The sequence below is a fragment of the Ostrinia nubilalis genome, chromosome Z (assembly GCF_963855985.1).
Source record: "Ostrinia nubilalis chromosome Z, ilOstNubi1.1, whole genome shotgun sequence".
Classification (NCBI taxonomy): domain Eukaryota; kingdom Metazoa; phylum Arthropoda; class Insecta; order Lepidoptera; family Crambidae; genus Ostrinia; species Ostrinia nubilalis.
Window position 1 is genome coordinate 7,758,116 of NC_087119.1, and position 23,325 is coordinate 7,781,440.

The 23,325-nt window shown below is 34.5% G+C and overlaps 3 protein-coding genes across 7 annotated transcripts in view; 1 reads left to right on the top strand and 2 right to left on the bottom strand.

Moving 5' to 3' along the window:
- Positions 1 to 1,890: 1,890 nt before the first annotated feature.
- Positions 1,891 to 7,276, bottom strand: LOC135086856 (lysophospholipid acyltransferase 5). Of its 2 annotated transcripts, none has more exons than XM_063981676.1 (4): positions 7,254 to 7,276; positions 5,327 to 6,050; positions 4,567 to 4,701; positions 1,891 to 3,132 (listed from the first exon to the last, which is right to left on the bottom strand). In XM_063981676.1, the coding sequence occupies exons 2-4, from the start codon at positions 6,036 to 6,038 to the stop codon at positions 2,555 to 2,557; spliced, it is 1,425 nt and encodes a 474-aa protein (XP_063837746.1). In that variant the 5' UTR covers positions 6,039 to 6,050; positions 7,254 to 7,276; the 3' UTR covers positions 1,891 to 2,554. The 2 variants fall into 2 exon arrangements, with proteins under 2 accessions (XP_063837746.1, XP_063837747.1); XM_063981677.1 differs by lacking the exon at positions 7,254 to 7,276 and adding an exon at positions 6,851 to 6,944.
- Positions 7,277 to 16,302: 9,026 nt separating this feature from the next.
- Positions 16,303 to 21,667, top strand: LOC135086867 (ubiquitin carboxyl-terminal hydrolase isozyme L5-like). Of its 4 annotated transcripts, none has more exons than XM_063981692.1 (7): positions 16,303 to 16,476; positions 18,545 to 18,645; positions 18,726 to 18,789; positions 19,274 to 19,379; positions 19,844 to 20,071; positions 20,217 to 20,374; positions 20,463 to 21,667. In XM_063981692.1, exons 2-7 carry the CDS (start codon positions 18,570 to 18,572, stop codon positions 20,821 to 20,823), a joined length of 993 nt encoding a protein of 330 aa, XP_063837762.1. In that variant the 5' UTR covers positions 16,303 to 16,476; positions 18,545 to 18,569; the 3' UTR covers positions 20,824 to 21,667. The 4 variants fall into 4 exon arrangements, with proteins under 4 accessions (XP_063837762.1, XP_063837761.1, XP_063837760.1 ...); XM_063981691.1 differs by lacking the exon at positions 16,303 to 16,476 and adding an exon at positions 18,137 to 18,372 and having other exon boundaries at positions 18,480 to 18,645; XM_063981690.1 differs by lacking the exon at positions 16,303 to 16,476 and adding an exon at positions 18,139 to 18,372.
- LOC135086855 (angiopoietin-related protein 2) overlaps positions 21,662 to 23,325 on the bottom strand; it is a 102,029-nt gene continuing 100,365 nt past the window's right edge. Inside the window, exon 8 of the mRNA XM_063981675.1 lies at positions 21,662 to 22,866. Within this exon, the coding sequence (XP_063837745.1) occupies positions 22,775 to 22,866 (92 nt within the window). The 3' untranslated portion in view covers positions 21,662 to 22,774. The remainder of the gene's footprint in view (positions 22,867 to 23,325) is intronic.

Consider the following 23,325-nt stretch of genomic DNA (forward strand, 5'->3'; position numbering starts at 1 on the left):
GTTTCCAGAAATGCGTAAAAAAGAGATAAGTGCGCGGGGCGAAAACAAAAAGAGTGAATATCTTCGTAAATAATCCGCGAAAATTAATTTTAATAATTTACATAATTCTTTTATAATAAAAATAAGTTGGGGTGTCTGAGGTTTTGCGCTTTTTCATTAACACGTTGTATATGAATAAGCCATGTACGATTAAGCAACTGGAAGCCAATATCGCTAACGTTATTCGCCAAATACCGATCAAAATGTTCTGACGCGTCACTGAAAATTGAAACCGGAGAATGGACTAAGTTAACCGGAGTTACGACCAACATTTGAAGGAAATAATCTTTAAAAAATAAATGTCAAGAGTTCTTTTGTACAATAATAAAAATTGCCCGATAAATTAGTTTCGTTCGTTCGTTCGTTTCAGCCGAAAGACGTCCAATGCTGGACAAAGTTTACATTAGAAAAAAATCGTTTTGAAAAAAGTACCCGAAAATGAATGTCCCTATATTTAATTTCTCGTAAACAATCAAACGACATGTTCTACAAAATCTAAATTAAAAGTACTTTATAGCGACACAAAAGGTATCAAAATTATCTGGATTCCATGTTTGATCCCGCCATTTTGACGGACATAAAATCGTGTCCGATAAATGGCGGGAATCAAACATGGAATCCAGTGGGTCTAGTCAAAACGCACTTTAAAATCGCAAACCCATCGCAAACCAGTCGCAAACAAATAAACAAATCGCAAAAGAGGTCGATAACAAAAAAGGCTTAGTCAAAAGGCAAAAAATCGAATCGCAAAGCCCTACCTATCGATAATCGAAAGACTGGATTGAAATTTCCCATACAAAGGCTTAGCCAACATGCATTTAAGACTCAATCAAAATCGAATCGAATCGCAACACCCGCCATTTTCATTGCGATTACTAAAACCCCGGTGATATGCTTCGATTCGATCGAAAACCAATAGGGTGAGTTGCACCACCTAACTTTGACCGTAACTATGACGTTAACCGGAGTTTTTTGTATGGAGTTTGACAGATTTTAGACGTTTGTCAAAGTTAAACTAAGATGGTGCAACCCACCCTAAGGCTGTTTTGACAAATCCGTATCGCGATGTCGTTTTGACAGTTAGTTTGACGGCGAAGCATAGACGTAAACAGCGGGTCTAGTCAAAACGCACTTTAAAATCGCAAACCCATCGCAAACCAGTCGCAAACAAATAAACAAATCGCAAAAGAGGTCGATAACAAAAAAGGCTTAGTCAAACGGCAAAAAATCGAATCGCAAAGCCCTACCTATCGATAATCGAAAGACTGGTTTGAAATTTCCCATACAAAGGCTTAGCCAACATGCATTTAAGACTCAATCAAAATCGAATCGAATCGCAACACCCGCCATTTTCATTGCGATTACTAAAACCCCGGTGATAAGCTTCGATTCAATCGAAAACCAATAGGGTGAGTTGCACCACCTAACTTTGACCGTAACTATGACGTTAACCGGAGTTTTTTGTATGGAGTTTGACAGATTTTAGACGTTTGTCAAAGTTAAACTAAGATGGTGCAACCCACCCTAAGGCTGTTTTGACAAATCCGTATCGCGATGTCGTTTTGACAGTTAGTTTGACGGCGAAGCATAGACGTAAACAGAGAGCAGAAAGAAGGAAGAAACAAATTTAAAAAAAAAAAGCTAAAAAAAGTAAAAACAATCGCAAAGTCATAGACATTTTTTAACTTTTATTCGATTTTGAATGAACTTTTATATCGCCGCGTCGTTGGTGGTTCAATGTGCATTTTGGCTGCCATTTTCCGATCGAATCGAATAACTGGTGACGCGGCGACTGACATTAGTGAAAACTTCCTATTGGTTTGGGATGGCATTTTGACTAGACCCACAGAGAGCAGAAAGAAGGAAGAAACAAATTAAAAAAAAAACCAAAAAAAGTAAAAACAATCGCAAAGTCATAGACATTTTTTAACTTTTATTCGATTTTGAATGAACTTTTATATCGCCGCGTCGTTGGTGGTTCAATGTGCATTTTGGCTGCCATTTTCCGATCGAATCGAATTACTGGTGACGCGGCGACTGACATTAGTGAAAACTTCCTATTGGTTTGCGATGGCATTTTGACTAGACCCACAGATAATTTTGATACTGATAAAATACTACCTAATTTCTACTATTTTCTACCTTCGGTAAAATAATTGCTGTCTTGATATTTGTAAAGTTATAAGCTAAATTATCTGGTCTCGCCATCTTGATATCAAAATAGCGGGACCAAAATAAACCATTCGCTGTTATTGAGTACATTTAATTTCAATATTTATTTTGTTTTTCTATATTTCCTTTAGTTTGGTCCCGCTATTTTGATATCAAGATGGCGAGACCAGATAATTTAACTTATAACTACAAATATCAAGATAGCAATTATATCACCGAAGGAAATCGTAGAAGTATCAAAATTATCTGGATTCCATGTAGATCCCGCCATTTTGACGGACATGAAAAATCAAATGTGTTGTCAACTTGACATTTTGAATAGGTAGATAGTCGAAACCGCACGTTACAACTTGTTTTTTACTGACAATAACATCGGTTTATAAGCAAATGCCCATGGCAAGAAGAAAAGGAACCCAGAGAAATACAGGCTAGCGTAAATGCTGCACCACTTGGAGAACACTTTGACATCGAAGGGCACCAAGCTCCATCCCATGAAAACTATTGTGTACAGTTTGAGGAGGAAATATAGTATGTAAGACGTGTACTTGTTGGCCCACATTTGGTTGTAGATTTTGGTTTTACTGATGATAGGTTCGAGTTCCTTTTCCATGTACATAATCATGAATTCGTTGAAGAATGTCATGTAGTAGCCGGATCGTGTGCCGTGCCATAGCGCTAGGAAGAGGAGCGTGCAGCCCTGGCTGAGGTTCCTGTCGCCTAGGAACTTGAGACGTTTGTAAATATACTCAGCTGCGAAGTGGTTGGTGTTGCAGTTGAAACTCTCGATGTAGTGCTGGAATTTGGTGGCGAACTCGAAGCGAAGCAGCTTGATGTTGCTGCAGCCATCCCACTTCGATACCACCGTGTCGTCGTCCTTTTTCTCCGTTCCGTTGAACGATAGCCCGAAGCGTATGCAAGATGCTGTGAACCACAATAAAAATAGCTTAGATTGGACTCCGAAGTAAAAAGACCCGGAGCAATAACAAACACATAAATCAGTGAGAAATATGAAGATAATGGCAGTTAACAATACTATATTTTATTTAATGTTCACAAGGTTTAATGCAATCACTCAGTTATTCTCTTGATGAATTGTTAAAAATGAATAGAATTAATAAAACTCGACATTCGTATATTATTCATAGGGAAAGTTGTGTTTGAGCTACACAATTATTTTTAATTATAACTGATTGCGGCTAATAACTTCAGAAACAAAAATATAATCGTCTTAAAACGCATAAAACGTTTCCCTATGAGGTATTCTATTGTTTTGTTTGTTGTATTAACGTTTTATAAATGCATTTTATTACGATTTAAAACCCATTTTATTACGATTCCTTTTCACAAAGGTTGATGTTGATATGGAGGTAAATCTGCTAGATTTCCCAAGACGGTTTATTTACAGCCAAATGTCAATAGTTAAGGTATGGGTAAGGTTTACGAGACCGACGGAACTTAAGGGTAAGAGCAGTTTCGCACTACGTCCGATCGGAATTCGTCAAAATGTAGGTATTCGTAAAAAACGAGAGATATGACTCTACCTACTATTAGAACTCAATTACTAATTTGTTATTCAGTACCTATTTTAAAACTTTTTGTATTACGCAATATGGCGCTATCCATTGTATTCAAATGAGACTTCAACAAATTTAATGACGTTATCAAAAATATAGACAACTACTTATTATTTCCTTTCACAACTAATAAGAATAATTTATGAGACCCAAACAGATTACAATTTTGTAAGCCCCTGCTTCATAAACCAGGACAGATCATGTATCAGAAGCATGATTCAGATAAAAAGCTATTCAACGTCCACGCCTTTATAATATTAGGCACTGTTTAGAATGAATGTGAATGTTCACATTTCAACATAATTTACCATAATATAACGTCTTTTAAAAGTTATGAATAATTTATTATTAAATAAACTGTCCAGCAGTGGACTTCATTTGGCTGTAACAAATGAACAAACGAAACTCTACTTATAGGTAGAAAATGAATTGACAGAGGCTATAAAACACTTCCAATCAAATAATGTATCATTTTTGTAGAAGGCATTCTGACACGATACATGGATTGGCCGCAGGAAGTATAAATTACTGTGATCCAATTTATCGTAATGCATTGTGGTATTGTAATGACAGATACAGTCGACAGCGATCGGATTTAAGCTTTTTTGATACAAAATAGCACATATTATTACAACTAGATAACACACTACAAAGACATTTACAGGCACATTCGTCAGGCTAAAATTGGCATCTTACACAGTTTCCATAGAAGCTATTTTACAAAAATTTTAATTTTGATGTGCTCATGACTGTACATAAATAATATGAAAATAAATGTTACCTTCAGTGAGCAACCAACACGAAATGTACTTGTAAAGAGCGAAATGAGCCCAGAGCCCGCAGTACAGGTGGCGGTAGAAGATTGATGCGTCCCAGAACTCGTCAGATAGGATGTACTTCATGCTGAACACCGACACTAAAATATTTATAAAGCACAATGTTTATTACATATCCAGAAAAATACAAACTATTCATTATATCATGCATTTTTTGACGTGTTTAGATTAATTAAGATCTTAATTTTCATTTCAATATAAAAAGCAAACTAGGTACCCATGAGAAAATAACGGGCTAAGAGTCAGTGAACTTTGGGCCATCATTAAGTTTGGGTCATCTATATTTATTTTCGTAAACGATTATTACAATAATAATATTCTTATTTCATATCTATTATGTACTACCATTTAATAGCGTAAGCGGTTGACGAAATCGACTTGTTTATTTTGGGGAAATTAGAAATATACTTTATGTTATCTATCAATGACCTCTTTAGATAATTACTTGTATTGTCATAATATAAATACATCAGTATTTGTTCATTCGAACATTATTAAGTTAACTTGAATTGTAAGATAATATGAATAATGTTATTTTGATTAGGGGCATTAATTAATGCAAGTAGTTAATACAGTACTTATTATTATTCTGTGGTAATACCTATTTAATAGACGAGATCATTATAGAGATACACAACAATGAACATATTATATGCTAGCAATAATTTACACATCTTTGTTAACAAAAGTATTGTTCGTACATACCTCCAACTTGGAAAGCAATTAAATAGGCCACTCCTTGTAATAATCTAGTCATTGCTTGCTTATTGAACACAGCCTCTTCTTTGTCTAAAGGAAACTTGTCATTTAGGTAATCTGAGTACCGCCGGAAGGAGAAAATTGGCCCAACAAGGAAACATGCAGGAAAGTATATGAAACCAATCAATTCCAGGAACGATGGCGCTTGTGTCAGGGCTGTCTTTTTAGTATTGGCCGAGAGCTCTTCTCCTTTTGACATTTTCTTTCCGTCCCAGAGGTCAAAAGAGAGTGCTATCAACTTCAGTGTGAGCACGCAATGAGGCATTGTCCATGTGATGTCATAGTCTTCTGACTCAGTTACTATATATCCAATCAGTAGATAGGACATGTTGAATATTAAAGACACAATTACATTCTTCTTGCCCGGCCCGAGCACCATTGTAGTGAGGTAGATGACAACAGCTGGTATGACATTATGGAACATGGATAAACCGAAATTGTAGTAGGCCATGTCTAATCCAGTCAGAATAAAATAATTGTTTCGATGTTCTTTATACTGATGCCTTACATATTTGTGGTAAACTACAGCTAAGGGGTACCCCATTAAAATAGATATGAGGAGTTTGAGTGCAGGTTCTGTGGTACCAATCACATCTGCGATAAATGGTACTGGACTGAGCTGTAACCAGCTCAGAACCGACAAAAATAGACCCCACATTTTGTTTTGAATCTGAAAAGACGAAACAGTTTTTAAGTAACTTAAAAAAAGATGAGTTTTAAAAATATTAAAACAGATCTCAAATTATGCAAAAATATTCACATTGTATTATAAATTTAGCCATTGAACATTAGAGTATTATGTTTTACATGTTTAAGAATAAAAGATTAGCTCTGTATCTATTGTATTTATCATTATATGTTTTACTACTTCTATTTTAACACAATATTAAATTCTAGACGATGGAATCTGTCCAACGTAGTTAGGATGGATCAATTGCAACCGCAAATTCTTTAAAAAATTACAATATTTATTTTGGTTTTTTATAATAATATGAAGGCATAATCTTTATATGTATAGTTTAGCATAAAGCTCTATAGCCCACATTAATTTGAACTTTATGCTATAAAGATATGGTTAAAAACCAATGACTTTATTTGGTTTGATTATGGGATAAAACAAAGTCTCTCCCACTGTTTGTGTACTTAGATCTTTTAATGTACGCAACGGATTTCAATGCAGTTTTCAGTGATTGAGTGACTTAAGAAGGTTTATATATCTTTAATACTTAATACATGGCATGCGAAGCCGGGGCATGTTGCTAATATGCAAATAAATGTTTTTGTACTTTATAAAGTAGGTGCAGCAAATGTTGCAACCACAATAACACTATAACCGTTTTCACAACTGTTTAGTGTTTAATACTCAGAAAACCATGCTCTGTTTATGCCTCTCTAAGAAGTTTTTAATTTTTACCCTAATCTTAGCCCTAACCTTGATTAAAAGTAAACGGAACACAAGTGAAATCTTACATAATATATTAATTACACAGCACAGAACACAGCCGCCCAGCAAAGATTGAAATGTAGCCACACAACTTTACTTTTCAATTAATTAAAAATAGAATTATAGTTTATTCATTGTTAGATCGATACTACAAAGAATGCAGTACAAGGTCAAGCGCATACTCTCTAATCTGTGGTCAAGCGCTCAACAAAATATAACAATGCAATGTTGCAAAAATATCATTAGATACTCTATCCAACCTATACCTACCAACCCCTATTGCCATACAAAGGTAACACTTAGCAAAGTACTTTCTTATCAAAAAGTTAAGTTACATGCACAATATTATTCAAAATCTATTATTTACGACCTAATAGTATAAAATTTGTTGATTTATGTAAATGGATTGATTTAAATTTCTCAACTCACCGCCACACAAGTACCTAGGTAGTCAATCACTAATCAGCACAGCAATCGCCAATCACAGATAAAAAAAAATGCAATCCGCGAACTGTCTGCAAGACCGTCTGTCTGTCACTTCGTAGTAGACTAGACAGAGGATACTCACACTCTCACTCAACTGTGCCTTGCTGTGCCTGACTGTGCTGTGCGTGTGCACCAAAGAATATATTTACTCTGACGAGTGGTGTGCACTGTGCACTCAAACTCAACCAACTCTCTAAATTTTTTTTAGTGGCTCGCGCGGCTTGCGCATTTGCCAACAATGTCAATATCACACACCTAGATCTAAACTGAGACAACTCAAAAATTGACAATTTTGACTTATGCTTGTATTCAAATACTCGGTTATCATACGCATCTTTCCAACATAACAGGTTTAATAAAGCCTTGATCCATTTGCCGCTAGATGGCGATAACTTACTTTTGTTGAATCAACGCTTGTCAACCCCTTCCACCTAAACAAGCGTTTTGTCAGTTGACCTTCGCTAGTATCAGAGAGTGCATGACTATTAAAATAAACGAAAACGCGGATATTTAGATTGGTTATAGTTAAGCAGAAAATATACAGTGTGTCCGGGCATGTAGTGATCAAACTTTATGGGCGTAATCTATGGACAATTTTATCGATGAAAATGTTAGGATATAGAATTTTATCATGAGATGACATGTTGCTGGCAGGTTTTATTTTAAAAGTAAACAGCAATAGAATAAAGTTTGAAAATAATGACAGGTGTAGAAAAGCGAGAAAATGTGACATTGGACATTGTATTATTGAATTTCGATAGATTCAGTTGTAAATGTTTTAATATTTAATATGTAATAGATTTTGATAATATTTTAATAATAAAGTGTGTGTGAGTATTGAAGTGGCGTTATTATGATTGAATAACCTCCCAGGAGTTGTGTGGAGAGGCACACTCCTCGAACAGGTTATGGGCCCAGCGTACGTACCCAGAGGGCTGTAAGAATTATCTCTTGAATAAGAAGAATGAAAGTTAAAGATCTATCCTGATTTTGTTTTGGAAAATTTTAAAATAACAATATGTCGGAAGAAAATTTTAAATTATCAACGTTATCAAAAGGAGAAGACTATACAAACTGGAAGAAGAAATTGATATTGTTATTGACAGCGAAAGATATAGATTGTGTTTTGGAAAATAATGCTGAGAGCAAAAAGGATTTTAATAGAAAGGATGCAAAAGCAAGATACATCATAATAAGCTCATTATGTGATAAATTTGTTGTATATGCATTGAATTGCAATACAACAAAAGAAATTTTACAAAAATTTGACACATTATTTCTAGGACATGAAGATACACAGATTTGTCAACTTTTAGAACAATTTTACAAATTCAAATTTTCAAATTCGGATTTGATGATTGACATAGCAGAAATTGAAAATCAAGCAATAAAATTAAGAAATTTGGGTTACAGCATAGACGAGAAACAAATCATGATTAAAATTTTATCAAGCTTACCAGAAAAATTTGCCTTTTTTAGAACTGCGTGGGAGTCAACCCAAACTTCGGAAAAAACACTAATAAATCTACTATCAAGAATAAATCTAGAACTTACTATGCGAAAAGAAAATCAAAATCTAAATTTGGAAAAACCTGAAATGACGCCGTCTACGTCAGGAATAGAAACAAATGACAACGCATTTTTAGTCAAGAGTTGTTTTCAATGTGGCAAGAAAGGACACATTGCCAAGTATTGTCGGCAGAATATGAATGCAAATCGTGGATGGAAAAATAATAACCTGCAATGCTTCAGATGTCTGAAGTTCGGACACAAACATACGGAGTGCAGTCAACAAACGAACTGTATGTACTGCAAGCATAATTCTCATTACACGAAATTCTGTCTACAGCAACATCAGCATGTGAGTAATTTTATTCCTTTAAAAACAACTGTGGACTTCATCCTGGATTCAGGAACCAGTAATCATATTGTTACGTCTGAAAATTATCTGAATGACAAAGAAGACATAAATTACAGAATTATGACTGCTGATGGAAACATACATCCAGTTAACACCATGGGAAATATTTATACAGACAATATTAATTTTAAGAATGTTTTATGTGTACCCCAACTTAAAAAGAATTTATTATCTGTGTCTAAATTAGCTGATGATAATTATATTGTTAAATTTTACAGAAATAAATGCCAAATCATGGATCAGAACTCTGAGTGTAAGCAGACAGGAGTTCGCAGAGAGGATGGCCTTTATTATGTGAAACTGCCAATGGACATGTCAAAGTCAGTCGTGCATTCGAGGTCAGACAAAACATTCCTTATTAAAGGCTTCTGGCATCGTGCCTTAGGTCATGTACCTATAAACAAGACTAAAGACCTTGTTTTAGGTATAGATAGAAACTTAGTAGATGACGTAGACATCTGCGAAGTCTGCATACAATCTAAGCTTTGTAGAAAACCTTTTAAAACTGTTAGATATAGAGCTACTAAACCTTTAGAAATTATTCTCAGTGATATTTGTGGTCCTATTGGAAAGGAAACATGGGATGGCTACAAATATTTTATTACATTTTTAGATGATTATACACATTTTGTTAAAGTAGTTCTTCTTAAAAACAAGAGCGAAGCTTTTTCTAAAATTTTGAACTATATCAATTTGGCGGAGAATCATTTTAACACAACAGTTAAAACATTCAGATGTGATAATGGTGGAGAATACACCAGTAACCAATTTAAAACTTATTGTATTTCCAAAGGTATTAATATTGATTATACAATTCCGTATACTCCTCAACTGAATGGTAAAGCTGAACGGTTAAATAGGTCCTTAATGGAACGAACAAGAGCTTTACTCTTTGATATGCAGCTACCACATGAATTATGGGGTGAAGCGGTTTTAACTTCTGCTTATTTATTAAACAGATGTTCAAACACAGTAAACATTAAAACACCGGCGGAGATGTGGTTTAATAGAATACCAAATTTAAAACACTTAAATATTTTCGGATCATTAACATACTTTAAAAATAATTTTCAGTTAAATAAACTTGACTCAAGAAGCAGTAAAGGGCTTTTAGTAGGTTATACTAATAACGGATATAAAATATGGGATCCTTTACATTTTAAAATCTATTATTCAAGAGATGTAACGTTTAATAATAGTAAGAGTGATGTTAGTGAGTTTTTAAAAACGTGTTATAGGGAAGTGAGACTAAGTGATTTATTATTAAATAATTTATTTAAAGACATTAGTGTTGATGTTACGGTCAAAGTGATAAATGTGAAAATTATGAATAATCGCCGGTTATTGTGAATAATTACCGCATGATTTGGTTAATGTGATTAATATGAGGTCATTTATGTGTGTATAAAACTAAATAGGCGGCTTAGGGGTGGCCCAAGGGCCACCCCCGCCGCACCTTAACCTATTTTTCACTTTAAATCAAAACATTATGTTATAGGCATCATGGAAAAGTAATATTATGCAAGAAACATTCCAAACTCATTATGCCAAATTATATTAATATATGATATCAAAACGTTCAAAAGTTTGGCTGTACACGAGCACGTACACAAGATGTTGTTCTCTTTTAATAAGAAATGTGTTAGTACTAAGGTTGAATTATTAAATAATCACTGTTAAATGTGATTAATTTATCACTTTTACCGCGACTGTCGGTAATTATTCATAATAACCGGTTATTATTAATAATTTTCAATTTATCACATTAACCGTAACATTGATATTAGTGATGAAGTTATTAATGGTGATATTAATGGTGATATTAATGGTGATATTAATAGTGATATTAATGGTGATATTTGTGATGAAGTTATAAGCGGTGGTGTTGGTAATGAAGAAGTTAATGAAGATATTAGAAATGGTGTTGAAGATAATGGTGTTTATGAAGAAAGAGTTACTGATGTTTTTGAAGATAGAGTTGAAGATGTTGAAGTTGATGGTGGAAGTACTGAGAATATTGAAGATTGTATTGAAGAAAATATAAATTTGAGAGGGGAGGTTAGAGAAGATTCAGCTGTTGAAGACAGTGATGGTTTAAGGATTTTACCAAATAGAGAGAGGAGATTACCTTCTAGGCTAATGGATTATGATTTAGAGAGTTCGTTTTTAACTTTTACGGAAGTTTTGAGTAGTGTTGATAAAGATTTATGGAAGAAAGCAATTGATGAAGAAAAAGAATCTTTAGAGAAGAATAAAACATGGGAAATTGTAGAAAGGCAGGAAGCAGGAAATAGAAAAATAATATCAAGTAAATGGATTTTTACAATAAAGCCTGGTGGAAGATATAAGGCTAGATTAGTGGCAAGAGGTTTTTTTACAAAAGTATAATATTGACTATAAAGAAACATATTATAGTCCAGTGGTAAACACAACAAGTGTTAGATTGTTGTTGGCTATTGCAGCTCAACAAGGGTTTAAAATAAAGCAGTTTGACGTGAAAACAGCATTTTTATATGGGGAATTAAATGAAGATATTTTTATGGAGATACCCTTAGGATACAACATAAAGGACAAAGAAAATAAGGTGTGTAAATTAAAGAAAAGTTTGTACGGGTTGAAGCAAGCGCCACTTATGTGGAATAAGAGGTTGACGGAATTTTTGAAGAAATTGGGATTGATACAAATGAAATTAGATCCATGTGTGTTTCATAATAAAAATAAAAATATATACTTAGCAATTTACGTAGATGATGGTATTTTAATTGGTAAGGATGAGAAATGTTTAAATAAAATAATAAATCAATTAGAAACGGAATTTGAAATGCGGAAATTTGATAAAACTGAAAAGTTTATAGGTTTTGATGTGTTAATTGAAGAAAATTTTATAAAAATTTTTCAGGAAAGTTACATAAATCAACTTTTAGATAAATTTAAATACAAAAGCTTAAAAGATAGTAGTCATCCAGATATTTTGATAGATACACATCAAGAGGGGAAAGGTGGTGATGATGATGTGCATCGTTATAGGCAATTAATCGGCTCGTTGTTGTATTTAGTGAACAAAACAAGATTAGATCTGTCGTTTCATGTTGGTTATTGTAGTAGACATCAGGAACATCCTAATTTGAATGATTTTGCAAATATTAAAAACATTTTTAGATATATTAAAAATACAGTTAGCAGTGGTATAAAATATGTTCGTGGTAGCGATCTAAGTTTAAAAGCATATTGTGATGCAGACTTTGCAGGTGATCCTGATACTAGGAAAAGCACGACTGGTTTTGTAGTGTTTTATGGTGGTGGTCCAATTCACTGGTGTTCTCGCAAACAGTCAGTAACTGCTTTGTCTAGTACTGAGGCTGAATATATATCTGCAGCCGAGTGTATAAAAGATCTGCTTTACATTCAGAGTTTGATTCATGAGTTGACAGGGGAGTTACCAAAAACACAATTGTTTGTTGATAATCAATCAGCAATAGTTTTGATTAAAAACGGAATCTTAAATAGGAGGAGCAAGCACATTGATGTGAAATACCATTTTATTAAGGAGAAATTAGATAAAAATTTATTAGAAATTTATTATTGTCCTACTAAAGACAATTTGGCTGATATTTTAACTAAACCACTGGATAGAACAAAGTTTTTGAGACTTAGACAATGTATAGTGAGTGATACATAGTGGACATTTGTGATGTGACGAATTATGTAGGTTTATTAGAATATAAGGTTTTTGGGAGTTAACTTGAAATTTTAATTTTAAGTTAGTTATGTAAGGTGTTTAGGTTAATTAATTCAAAAGTATATTTGTTGTATGGTTGTATTGGGTAAGTTAGTTAAGTTGAGTTTTAAGGAGTAGATAGGTAGTTGTTATGATTATATAAAGATAAAATTCAGAGGGGATGTTAGGATATAGAATTTTATCATGAGATGACATGTTGCTGGCAGGTTTTATTTTAAAAGTAAACAGCAATAGAATAAAGTTTGAAAATAATGACAGGTGTAGAAAAGCGAGAAAATGTGACATTGGACATTGTATTATTGAATTTCGATAGATTCAGTTGTAAATGTTTTAATATTTAATATGTAATAGATTTTGATAATATTTTAATAATAAAGTGTGTGTGAGTATTGAAGTGGCGTTATTATGATTGAATAACCTCCCAGGAGTTGTGTGGAGAGGCACACTCCTCGAACAGAAAATACTTCTAATACGTAGCTGTGCCTTATATAAATAAATAAATAAATAAATTTGGGGCTTGACCTATTTCTCGCAAAATTACAAGGATTTAAGTTTTGAATTTGAGGTTTTTACCTCTTCCTTCAAAAACAAGTGATAGCGTGGGTAGCTTAACACTAATAAGCAAAAATTTTATATCATGCAATTGCCAATGAAATTATCTATTAGTAAAAGTAGAAAACAGATACAAGTTTCATACATTTTAAGGGAGTAAGAATGGATTTAATTAGAAAAAAACATGACTTTTTTCACTTCTTTTTTAGTTATTTTCCAACACAAGAAAAACCAGGTCGTTAAGGTATGTTTTATTTGTATTGTATTATTAGTATTTGAGCTATTCAACAACAACAAATTTCATTACAATGTTTTTTTTATACAAAACGTGTAGTTTTGCACGTTTCACCTAAAATTAGGTACAGTATTATAGTCCCTGTTTCTAAATAGTGTTCGTTTTATTCGAACTACCTCCTGTTTTGTTTGAGAAGAATGTTTTGAGTTAACTTACTATTGTTGGAAAAGTAAAACTTACAGTGGATATTTTTTTATTGTCCGAAAAAAATATGCTGGGTCATTTTCTTGTAAATATTTTAAGAGAACGGTGTAAAGATAATTAAAATGGCAATGTACAGATGACGGCACTTCAAGTTAAACACTGTAGTAACTTATGTAGTTGTTATACAAGTGTATAGTCTGATATGCTGTTGTCTGCACAAGAGATAAAACCTTATTTATAATGTAGAAATAAAAAATAATGTAGAAAAAAGGTCTATAATAAGTAAATAAATAATAAATAAATATATTAATCGGCTGATGCTAAGAAAAAGTGTCTGAAGAAACTCAACACCTATCATGTTCACCATGTCATAAAATCTTAATTTATATCTCTTATGCTGATCCAGATCGTGTTCAAAAAGAATTGTTTTTTCAAACAATTCCTAAATTGATGATTTAGGATATCGAAACATTCAATGAAAACCACTTTAATAGTGCAGGAAGAAGACTCAGCCACATCATGAAATTTTGAAATATAGAGGACCAAAGAACGTGGAAGAAATGACATTGGAAAAGTTTTATGACACTAAAATCTTGCAAAAAATGTGGGCAACTAATTTGGTTTTAGACAAAATTGGAATCAAGTTAAATGGCACGATATAAAAATTTTAAGAGTGGAAAAGCAGAACTCAAATCTCAAAATGTCCAAACAAAACTGATTCAAGTCTAAATGTACTTTATTATTTATACAAAGTAATTGTCCTAAAATGTAACAACTAAAAAAACTGCGATTAAAGGTAAAAAGGATAGATTTTTTTTACCCAGTTTATGTACAGGGTCATTTCACAGCCTATCAATAATCCAAAATAAAACTGAGTTTCATAACTTCCCTTACAAAAAATGTAGTACATAATACGTTTTTATCGCCTCCTGAAAAATGACCTTTTTTGAGTTGTCTCAGTTTAGATCTAGGTGTGCAATATGTCAATACTCTCCGGTCCATGGTCCATCTGTGGATGGTTCCAGTCCACAGATATGGATTAGATGGATATCTGTGGTTCCAGTCACAGTGTAGTTCACTGACGTACCACGCACGACGTACTAAACCAGGGAGGCGCCACCGTCTTTACCGGGTCGTTGGTTCCAATTTTTGCCATATTAGACAACCTATAACACTATCTGAGGGCGCTACCACAGGCGCTACTTATATCAATACTGGGTTTAGTTTTTGATTTTTGTTACTTGACGTTTCAGAATCATGGGTGGGACTTTAAATGACCGAAGAATACGCTGAACTGTTTCACTCGTGATATTGACAGGGGGCGCCACCGTCAATAGCGGGTCGTTGGTTCCAATTTTCGCCATGTTGAAAACTTTAAGTTAAACGATGGTGGCGTCCCCCTGTCAATGAGTTTGATGGGACAGTTTAATTTAGGTCAATTAAATAGTTTCCAACATGGCAAAAATCTGAACCAGTGGGTCTAGACAAAGTGCCATTATAATCGCAAACCAGTCGAAAAGTGGTCGAAAAGCCCCTTTTTTGTATGGAATTTGACGGATTCGATTTTCGATTCGATCAAAAAGTGCGTTTTGTCTAGGGGGGCAGCTATCCGGTATTGACGGTGGCGCCACGCTGTCACAGATATAATAGGACAGTTCAGTATTTTGGATCTCCTATATAGTTGAACGATGGTGGCGCCCCTCTATCAATGAGTTTGGTGGGACCACTGACGTATAATATATCTCATGGACTTTGCGTAACTTTAAAATAAACGTGCAAGGTATAAAATACAAACACGAGTCAAGAAAACAAAATGGCCGCAATACAGGCAATCAGCTGACAGGTTTCCGTGTGTGTGTGTAGTTATCAGCTGATTGCCTATATTGCGGCCATTTTGTTTTCTTAAATCTTGCATGTACTCGGCACAAGTCAGGTAGTTAATAATGACGTTACATGAAAATGTTGCCAGAATGGGTACTGATCAAACATTATCTATCTCTTTTTTCATACGTCACCATGGGTAAGTTAGAAAGAGATAAACAGCTGTTTGGCATTAGTGTCGATTTGATATTATTTATTATTTGCAATTTTTGTACAGATCAATATTTTCCTCTCCACTTTATTGTACCTTCATGGGTGGGACTGTTCAGTGTAGGTCATAAATTTACAAATATTTATGCAAAGATTTTTTTTTAAATAGTGCAGTTCCATTGGTTACAACATACATTAGCAAACCTCTACAAGCACTAGTGTTGTATCTACTTTTGAAATCCGGATCCGGATGTTTCGATAAACTGCCACCCATCTCTAGCCGTAAAAGATTTCACAGCGCATGACAGACCACCAGCATTGCTGAAAAATCAATACTCAGCAAAATAAAACCTTAATCCTTTACTTTCGTAATCGTAAAAGTGCTAGTCTTGTCTAGATTGTGAGAGTACTTAATTACCTACTGTAGTTTTTTAATGAGTGACATAAATCTTGGACCCTTTTCAATTGGTAAATGAGAATTATGGTAAGTTTCTGATAAAATTTTATCTTATGAATCTGTTGTTACTTCATTTCAATTTAGTGGCTAAAACCTAATGTATACTAATTAATAATATATTTTTGAATAGTCTAGTATTAATTAATATCGTACATGAGTTATGACAATTTTTTATTTAGGTACATTAATCTGTAGCTTTTTTTATTCAATCATTTTCAAACTAATGTTCATTATTTATTGTCAATTCGAAATGTTTTTACGATTATGTGCAAAAAAAGTAAGTAACAAAAATAGGCATTTTCTTAATAAGTTCACGCTTACCTAAAAACAAACCTTCTATTCCTTTATAAAATAAAAACGTGTAATTATAATCATAAAATTGTATAAGTTAATACGTAATTAAAAATAATTTAATATTTTAAAACTTTTATTTTCAAGCTATACCTAATTTATTAAAATATTACTGAAATTGTTATAGGGAAAAATAAATGTGCAGCAAAACTTTAACAGGAATAAGTTAATATTTTGGTATGTTGTAACTTAGGTACTAAAAATCATGACGCACGGTTTTCGTTAGAGTGACGAGCGCTGCATAAAATTAATGTCCGCCATTTTGTTTGTTTGTTTCAAGTAGGTACTGCGCGGTGGCGAAAGACGTGCTTTTAGTATGCCTTAAAATGCACCTACCTACGAACTTGATAAATGCCTTTGTGGCACTAGCCGAGTAATTTAGTAGAGTGACTCGCCTTTAGATAAACTACGTATTAGGTACACTCGAGAGACTAACCAAAAAGAACATTCGCACTTTGGTCGAGTACACAAACCAACACGTCATGACATTGGCCTTTAAAGCTTAGCCGCCCCTCGACTAACGAGTTCAATCTTCGTTCATTAGTAGGAACGCATGATGGGGGTGCTACTCGCCTCTCAAAATAGAACAAAATGCATTGGCACGATTAAGTGATTTAGTAATCTACTCAACTAAATTATTCGACTACACTCTTCTCACTAAAGGCATAAGTATAAGACTAAGAACTGTGGCTACTGCGCTTTGTGATTTCAAGGACTTCCTTTCCTTAATAATTTAAGTCACATACCACTATTTTATTTTATTCACTACCTATAAATTGCTGCGGCGCGGCAGCGACGTAACGAAAATGAGGGTGAGACATTAATTTATTTAGGATATTATTTATGATTACCTCTATAGGTGGTAACTTTTAATTTCAACGGGGTATGTTTTATTAAAGGTTTATGTTGGTCGCATAATAAAGATTGTCTAATCAATGTTTAAAATTAAATTGAGGCATGCATCATAACTTTTTTTTAAAGTTGGTATAATTGTTTCCTCAATTTATGAATGAAGTGAATGATGATTTATATTAAAATAAAAAACTTGAACAAATTAAAATTACATTAATATGCTTATTTAACTCGACTTTACTTTCTGTCTGTGCTTTCTTTCCTAATAATAATAATATCTATGATATTATTTCGAGTGAATTGCATGCGGTACTTACAATAAAATGTATAATGACACTCCATAAATATTGATATTTTTCATTCCATTTGGAGAGATAATCTCTCAAGTCTCAACTACTTGTCTAGAATTAATCGATATCTTCGCAACACTGCACCACAACACTTTTTTTTAGTTGTCAAAAAAGTCGCACAGATTATAAAGTGTCGGTGTCAAAAAGTTGGAATCGTCCCGCGTCCCATTTTGCTTCATTTCGTTTGTGTGCAATGTGCATGCAAATTTGCAATCACACACGTTTTCTTTCTGGAACGAAAATGACTTGCAAATTTGTAAATTGAACTAAAGTTTTGATTTTCTCGGTCATCGACATGTTTACGTAGAGTATTTTGAAAAGCATTTGTTTCTTACGAGTAAGCAATCCACGGAAACGCAAATACTTATTAGTAAGTTGATTTGATTTGTGTTATAAATCTATTTGCTACTCGTTTGAGGCAATCAAATATTTCATCAAGTATTCAATAACTTTTTATTGAACTTCTATATATTTAAGGTGTTGGTGGAGGGTTTTTTTTAATGATTTTCGGCTAGCTACTAATTCGGGTCCAAACATTGTAGTAGGCCCAGTAGAACTCGCAACATCATGGGGGACTCAGCCGGAGACTGGTGTCTAATTGAAAGTGATCCTGGAGTGTTCACTCAACTCATCAGGAAATTTGGTAAGCAAACCTATGGGATATCCGAAGTCTACTCTTCCTTGTTGCCACTTAATTAACACTGATTGATTTTTATGCCATAGGTGTCAATGGTGTACAGGTGGAAGAACTATGGAGTATCGAGGATGATAGTTTTGATAACTTAAGGTAAAATATTTGATCATATTATCTGTGATATGATCATATTTGTAAAACAGTACTTGTAAAATCGGTAAACATTTTGTAGGTGTTTTTTAAGGTCCTGTGAACTGTGAGGATATAAAAGTTCCAAAAGCAGCTTCTATAGCGAAATAGATTTGACCTGCTGTTTTAAAATAACCTAACCTATCTACCGATCACACATTTGTATTCTAGCACGAAATAAATCTGAATTGTTTTGTGTTTTTTTTATGCTCCCAAAAATCTAGGCTTTCTTATGCTTGGGATGCTGAAGTAAATCTAGATCATTATTATGACACTTTGTTAGTGAGATTATATTTTACTGATTTATTGTTATTGAAATAAATTGCAATTTTATTGTACTGAAATAGAATGCTGTGCGACATTTAGATTGCTTCATGACAAAGCTTGAATCATCTTGCTGTATAACTATAGAACTCACTCCTGACCTTGTTCCTGAATTTTGTTCCAGACCTGTTCACGGATTGATATTCCTGTTTAAATATCTTCAAAACGAAAATGTACCAGTTGATGTTGTTACTGACAGTCGTATTGACCGGATCTATTTTGCTAAACAGGTAATAAACCTCAAGTTACCAAGTACTTATTTTTCAGATAATAAATTGTGTTTTAGAAAGTTATACAGGATTGGTGCACTACCATATGTTATAACACTAATCAAATATAAAATAATAACACTATCAAAAGTGCCATTTAAATCTTACCTACTAATATTATAAGTGTGAAAGTTTGTGGATGTCTGGATGTCTAGATGTTAACATGTTGATGAAACTTAACAGTATTATTGTTTATAACCTAAAAAAACCTAGAATAACATATAGGCTATAATTTATGATGATCTGTGACAAACTAAATTTCATGCGGCTGAAGCCACGGGCAAAAGCTAGTATGTACTTAATTTAACCATGTAAAATATAATTATTCACTAAATCCTATGACATTTAGTTGCTGGATGGCAGCAATTACCAGTCTACTTCTGTTCTACAAATTTTTCAAAAATTTTTCATCATTCTATCTGCAGGTGATAAGCAATGCATGTGCAACCCAGGCATGTCTCAGCATCCTACTGAATTGCACTCATCCGGATGTCGACATAGGTCCAGAACTAAAGAAGCTGAAGGAATTTAGCATGTCATTTGACCCCAAAATGAGAGGGCTGACTCTCAGCAATTCGCAGACTATACGGAGTGCTCACAACTCAATGAGTCAACAAGCGGTCATTGAGGTAGACCCTAAGGCACCGGCAAAAGTAAGAAATATTTATAACCATAACTGCTTTTTATTAGTATTAATTTTAATGCTTAACTTTTTATTTTTAGCTTTAGACATTATTACTTTGTTTTGTTTTCTTTATTGTTTTTTTTTATTCTGTTATATTGCAATTTCGATCCTAGGAAGAAGATGCTTACCATTTCGTGAGCTACATGCCGATAGAAGGTCGCCTCTACGAGTTGGATGGATTGAGAGATGGCCCAATAGACCACGGCCCTGTCAGTCTAGAGCAAGATTGGATAGACGTGGTCCGACCGATCATATTGAAAAGAGTGAACGCGTAAGTTATCAAATCTTGCTTCAGAATAAAAAAATAATAATAGCCAAACTCTTAAAACGGAGCAGATCTAGGTTAATTATTAAAATAGGGATCATCCTTTCCCTTGCAGGTACAACGAGGGGGAGATCCACTTCAATCTGTTGGCCGTGGTGTCGGACAGGAAGATGATATACGAGCGGCAGCTGGAGGAGGTGATGACGACGACGGGCCTGCTGGGCATGGAGACGGACGAGTTCGACAGCGAGGTGCCGCGTCTGCGCATGCTCATCGACTACGAGGAGGTCAAGATGGCGCGCTACCGGCAAGAGATGGCTCGCAGGAAGCACAACTACTTGCCCTTCATAGTGGTTCTACTAAAAATACTGGCCGCCGAGAAGAAACTGATGCAGGTCTACGAGAAGGCTAAGGAGCGCGCGTCGAAGAGAGGCCACAAGAAAATGAAAGTATAACATGAGCCCCGGGCCGGCGCCCGGGAGGAAAAAGCGCCGGCCCCCGTCGCCCCACGACGAGCCTCCCACTCCAGCCCTTCCCGCTTGCTAGAGGATTCCGAGGAAATGCCGTACACGTTAGCCGACTTAGATGCGATATACAGAGACCCCACCCAAGAGCCCAAGCCCACGCCCCCGCCTGCCCCCGAGGCGCAGGAGGCGGCGACCGAAAACTCCCTTGAGCAAGACCTCAACGCGCTGCAAGAGACGCTGGACAAAGACATGATGGAGATGGAAACTGGCCACATAGGCATCTTGCCGCCGCCCCCGCAAGTCATCGAAGATGAGTCGCTGGAGCTCCAAGAAATTATGGTGGACAACGTAGTGGCTTCAGAAGTGGTTTTAGAGGACGATGTGTTCGATCGCGCGGAACTTTTGGATGACGACCCTCAAGACACTCTAAAAGACGACTTCGACTGACTAAACTTTTTCTAAATATGTACCATTGGCATGCAATAATGGTACATATTTAGAAATTTGCCCATTTGCGCTAATAACGCAGTCAGTAGTCGGTATCACTATTTTAGAGATAGGTTTTTGATCAAGATTCATTCGGCCTTACAGAATCAATTAAATTTGTATTGCATGCATGCACCATTCAGTTCATTTTTGGCATTACAAAATCTTTAAATATCGTCTTACAAATTATAATAATAAATCAAATGTATCTTGAAATCATGTTAGTGGGCTATTTTTAAAGTTAAAGTGCTTCATATACCTAATGTTTATGGTATCTAATAGGCAAGATGTACTACAAACTCGGAGTTTTCTTATACTGTTTCTCAATAAAACAAATAAATTAAAATATGTAGATTTAATTTCTAAATACAGTATTCAATAATTCGATAGTTTAAACGAGCAATTATTCAAAAACAGTCATGTTTTTCGATACTACGCACTATATCTAAGATTTGTGCTATTTGAGAATTTTTGAACATTGTTCGTTTAATTAACATAAAATAATTTACACATTTTACAACAAATTCTGGCAGTGTTAGTAGCGACGTATATAGTATAACAGTTTCATAAAAAATATACATTTATTCGTAGGTTTAAGCATAATGGCGATTAGATTTACATACATTTCGTGCATTTGTATGACACATCATCTACCATATAAGTACTTATCAGGTACATTTTATGTAGCTGCTAAACGTTACGTATACATAATAGGAAGTTAAGAGACATGTGTCGCAAGCAAAGTCTGTGGAAGATTTTAGCAATATAGCATTAAAGTAATTAATTGATACACCATTTAGGATAAGGTAGAATTGGGAAGTACGCATAGTATCTACTCGTAAAAGTTATAAATATATTTAATACAAGGAAGACGATTTATGATAGTTTACTATGCCAGTTTGGTATGTGTATGTAATATCGTACCTACTGTCATTTCAATTTACGTCTTAAAATCGATCATTGCATAAAAATAATTATTTACATCTTATAAAATTTATTCTTACATCTAAATTATAAACCTAATTAACGAAGGTTTTTTTATGTATCAAGATATAATGATGAGTAATAAATTAATGAATTTGAGGAGTGATGTGGCACGTTGATAATATAGTTACATAGGTGTTCGTTATTTACAAAAAGAGTGATTTTGTGTCGAAAACGATGCGTTAAATCCGTGACGTGATGAGGGAATATTTACAGAGATAGGTACGTATCTTGAGCGAAGCTGCCTTCTATGTTCTATGTCGTTACATGGATTCGTTGTTCATAATGTTGCTGCGCCAAAATAATTCTTATTCTCGTTATTTGAATATCACAGGTACATATAGAGAATAGAAGGGAGTTTACGAGTTTAATCAGAGTGCTTGTATTGTCGGCGGAATATTATGGTTGAATCCACGTAATGAGGGAACAGAGGCTGTACGAGTAGTATCGGCAGGGCGCGAAGGGGGCCTCACGTGTTGGGCTGCAGGCCCCGCGGCTTGATCATCATCGACGCCCGCTTGAGCGTGTAGTCCCAGCCCCTCCAGCGGAACCACACGATGCCTGGAACAAATCCAGTATTCAATATAACTTTGTGTCTTAAGGGTCGGCATACACGCTACTTGGAGCACTCTATATCAACTGGAGGAACCACGATGTTATGGATTAATACCGCTTGAGCAGTTGTGGTAACTCCGGGCAGTTTGCACGTGTCTGATCAAGACTACAAAAGCAGTTGACTGAATGTGATGTTGCATGTGTATGCCGGCCCCATATCTTAGTGTTAAGGTGCATACATACGGATATTGGACTTTTTGTGCTGCGGCAGTTTATTGTAGTGAGGTTAAGTATTTTATTTTAAGAATGGCATTCAATGACTTTATGTCTGTGGTGTCTTTAATATGAATAACATGTAATAATTAATATAGCTAACCGGGTATTTAATACTATTATTGAATAATGTATTTTTGCAATATTATTCTCGATGTATTTTTAGGTGCTGGTTGGAAGCCGACCTCAGAC

Bases quoted from the DNA above. Each gene is read 5' to 3' on its own strand.
- LOC135086856 (XM_063981676.1), bottom strand. From the start codon at position 6,038: ATGTGGGGTCTATTTTTGTCGGTTCTGAGCTGGTTACAGCTCAGTCCA. The intron at 4,702-5,326 runs GTATGTACGAAC...TAAATATTTTAG, and splicing joins AATTGCTTTCCAAGTTGGAG to TGTCGGTGTTCAGCATGAAG. The intron at 3,133-4,566 runs GTAACATTTATT...TGTGGTTCACAG, and splicing joins GTGTTGGTTGCTCACTGAAG to CATCTTGCATACGCTTCGGG.
- LOC135086867 (XM_063981692.1), top strand. From the start codon at position 18,570: ATGGGGGACTCAGCCGGAGACTGGTGTCTAATTGAAAGTGATCCTGGA. The intron at 18,790-19,273 runs GTAAAATATTTG...ATTTTGTTCCAG, and splicing joins GATAGTTTTGATAACTTAAG to ACCTGTTCACGGATTGATAT. The intron at 20,072-20,216 runs GTAAGAAATATT...TTTCGATCCTAG, and splicing joins ACCCTAAGGCACCGGCAAAA to GAAGAAGATGCTTACCATTT.